General features: G+C 44.9%; 1 protein-coding gene across 1 annotated transcript; it reads right to left on the bottom strand.

Moving 5' to 3' along the window:
• Window positions 1-932: 932 nt before the first annotated feature.
• On the bottom strand, window positions 933-3,233 carry LOC148873279 (putative pectinesterase/pectinesterase inhibitor 28). The gene is made up of 2 exons (XM_088964275.1): window positions 2,031-3,233; window positions 933-1,943 (listed from the first exon to the last, which is right to left on the bottom strand). Exons 1-2 carry the CDS (start codon window positions 3,109-3,111, stop codon window positions 1,075-1,077), a joined length of 1,950 nt encoding a protein of 649 aa, XP_088820401.1. The 5' UTR covers window positions 3,112-3,233; the 3' UTR covers window positions 933-1,074.
• Between the last annotated feature and the right edge of the window lie 297 nt (window positions 3,234-3,530).

Raw genomic sequence — 3,530 nt, forward strand, 5'->3', positions numbered from 1 at the left:
ACGTCTGGATCGGGCAGAATTGATAATCTTTATTAATTGATACGTTACTCCCCAATTAAAGCGGAAATGGATCCCCTCAGGACGAAGATCCCAGAACCGATCCGCAAAACCCACAAGGGCTCAACTATATAAAGGCACCAACCCCAATGACACAAGGTACACATGATTTTTCTACTCTCTAGCTCTCTAGCTCTCCAACTCTCAAAGCTTTCAGCTCTCACCACAATTTACTAACTTAAGCATCGGAACGACCTTGCTAGGTTAGCCACCCCGGGTTCTCTGATTCGTGTATTTCAGATTCACCTACCTCGCTGCTCGACTGGAAACCATATCATCCTCTAACAGGGAGTAGTCAGATCGTGCTACATCACAAACAAACCTTCATCTTTCTCTCTCTATTACTTCCTCCAATTCTAAAACACTAGAATTATATTATATATAATTTTTTGTTTTAGCAAACAATCAAACATTAACAAGTGAAATTGATGTTTTAAATTAAAAACTTAGGTTAAAACAATATTTTAAAGGTAAATCAATAATAGAAATAATTTAAAAGTTATATTAATCAAAATAAAAGTTTAAAAGTTAAAGCTCATTTTATAAAGAATATTTTAGAGTACAAATTTATATTTATAGTCCCTCCAAAATGAGCCTAAGTGACAAAACCGTAAAACAACAATAAAGTACAACTTTCAATCTAAGTATAAAATATATAAAATGTTAAACTCGAGAATACATAGAGATCAAAAGGTGCAGACAAAGATTAGATCATAGTATTAAATAAACCAAAGACCTTGATTATTAATGCGTCTTTCATTCTCCATCATTTTAAATTAATGCGTACAAGTTTCTTTCTACGATGCATACAAGAACAAGATTATCAATGAAATTAAGAAACAAGTGAGTAGTTCATGTATGTATGTATGTCAAAATTAAAGATAAAATTTGAGTCATTTCTTGATTCGTCCCTTTGGACAAGAAGATTACACGTATTAAGAGAAGGAATGATACTTTGTCTCCTTCAAAAATACTTGTAGATTAACTCACAACGTTATATAGTCCCCCTCTAGGGCTCTAGGTCGAGGCCGCGGGTGGGGAGGCCGCGGGAGTGGAGGTCGCTGCAGGAGTGGCGGAGGCCGCGGGAGTGGAGGCCGCTGCAGGAGTGGCGGAGGCCGCGGGAGTGGAGGCCGCTGCAGGAGTGGAGGCCGCGGGAGTGGGAAGGGCGGCCGCGGCCGCGGCCGCGGGACCGGACATGAGGCCCGGAACATATGGAATTCCCAGAGGCTTCACCCAATCATCAGCTTGGATGTATGGGGCGGCAGTGTACTCCTGAGCCTGTTCCGGGGTGAGTGGTGTCTTGATTCCAGGCCACTTCACTCTGTTGGTCAGCACAGCTCCTGGACCTCTGTTGTTGAATTCGGCATAGTAGCAAGTTTGGAGGCCAAAGTCACCCATCCATGGCATCCACCCATCTGGACTGATGGAATCATCGATATCGGTCTCCATGATTATGGTTCTGGAGAACTCCTTCCATGGGCGACCCAGGTATGATTTGAATACGTTCTTCTCAGGCACCAGCGATGGATCGGCGCTGATGGTGCAACCCTGCAGCACGATTGCAGACACCTCGCGCTCGGTTTTCCGACCTTGGGCTGTCACAATGTTGGCCTGGTTCACCATTGGCTTCCTTATCACCATCTTACAGTTCTGGAAAATGCTCTCTCCGTTCCCGAAGATGTAGTCTATTGTGCCGCTGATGGTGCAATCGCGGAAGAAGTGACGGCCGGAGTGAGCATACAGGGTGTCTTGGTATCCATCCATCTGGCAGTTGAAGAACACAACCATGTCGGCGACGACTTTCAGAGCCACCGCCTGATGCTTTTCAGCACCGGCGGCGTTCTCAATTCCGATGTCCTTGCAAATGAACCCATGTGCATTCACAGCTGCAAGAAGAAGAAGATATTACATGAATCAATCAGACAATTATACAGTGTAAAATACCCAACAGAATTATATAACTTCCTACATACAAACTGTTGCAGTCTTGAATGTGGGAGTTCCATCAATAAAGTTGAGGCTCCCGGTGATTTTGGTCCTCGTAGGACCGTCTCCGTACATAATAAAGCTGCCGGTTAGGTTCCTGCTGATTTCCACGATCTCAGAATAGACTCCCTCCTTGATGTACATGATGATGGTCTTGTTTTCCTTGGTCTTGGGTAGAGACTCAAGTGCTTCAAGGATGGTGGCGAAATTTCCAGTTCCATCTTTAGCGACGACGAGGTCGGGCTTGAGGGCATCCAGAGGACCGGTGAAGAGGAGCTTGCGATGCTCATTCGGGATCCACGCCGGGATGTCATCTTCGGCGGTAGTGGGAGTTTCTGATGATTCTGCTGATTCCTTGGTAGAAAAAAGCCGACGACGATTCAATGCGGGGATCTGCAACTGGTTAAGGATGGAGGAGATCTCATCTACCATGGCGAGGGCATTTTCGGTGAGCTCCCCGGATGTCTTTAGTGCTTTCTTCATGCGCTCCCCGGCATCTCCAGTCGTGTTTTCAAACCCATCCGTGCATGTTACCTGGTAGGTATTCACAGAAGTAAGCCAAACCTTTAGATCGGCGAGTATGTTATCAACCTTGGAGATGTCAAAGGCACCCAGCTTATCGAACGAGTTCTTTAGGTCATCAATGGCATAGTCCATTAACTCTTGGCATGACAGAAGTGCCTGCTTTGCTCTTGGGTCCTTCTCCACTTCTTTCAGCGTCTCCGACTGACTGAGGGCCTCGCGTATATGCTTCATGGCCACCTGGAATCCGACCCTGACGAGTTCCTTGGGGTCAGTAGTATTTCCGGCAGCCGACGACAGACTCTGAACGCATGTTTCTTTGTAATCAGTGGGTTGACATATGGCCTTGATTGCCTTCATCGATGACTGTATGTCACCACCCGAATCTTTGCTCACACTCTCCCCATCACCACTGGCGTCAGAAGTGTTGTGATTGACGCCAACCGCCACGGCCACAACCATGGCCACCAGGATCAAGGAAGATGCACTAATAACGGCGATCCTCTTCTTCTTCTCTGCATCATTGTTTGCATCTCCGTATGGCATTTTTTGAACAAACAGCTGCGTACTCTACAATTTCTCAGTTTTTCCTTTAATGAAACAAGATGAGCTAATCTCTGCTACAACATTGAGATTTGCCAGGAGGATTCGTTTTATAGCATGGGAAATGAACAAATGAAGCAAATTTCAGTTGAAGAAATGTGACAAAATAGACGGTAGTTAGTGTTTCTGGCCAGTTTGTAGTCATGTTTTCAACTGTTTTTCCTACTTTAATGGTTTGAGAAATGCACACCAACCAGCTTCTTCCTTAGGAGTTAAAATCTGTTATTAGAACTAGCTATACCAAATTAACCAGCAATATTTAATGGACACATGTAGCAAACTGCATTGTTTCACAGTCCAACAAAAGCGTTCCATGTCGTGAAAGTGGGACCGGATCTACTAGGCACAGTATAGTAAGCACG

Source organism: Nelumbo lutea, chromosome 1 (genome assembly GCF_056320005.1).
Source record: "Nelumbo lutea isolate HS-2025 chromosome 1, American lotus-T2T, whole genome shotgun sequence".
In the NCBI taxonomy this organism is placed as follows: Eukaryota; Viridiplantae; Streptophyta; class Magnoliopsida; order Proteales; family Nelumbonaceae; genus Nelumbo; species Nelumbo lutea.

Bases quoted from the DNA above. Each gene is read 5' to 3' on its own strand.
- LOC148873279 (XM_088964275.1), bottom strand. From the start codon at position 3,111: ATGCCATACGGAGATGCAAACAATGATGCAGAGAAGAAGAAGAGGATC. The intron at 1,944-2,030 runs GTATGTAGGAAG...TTCTTCTTGCAG, and splicing joins ATTCAAGACTGCAACAGTTT to CTGTGAATGCACATGGGTTC.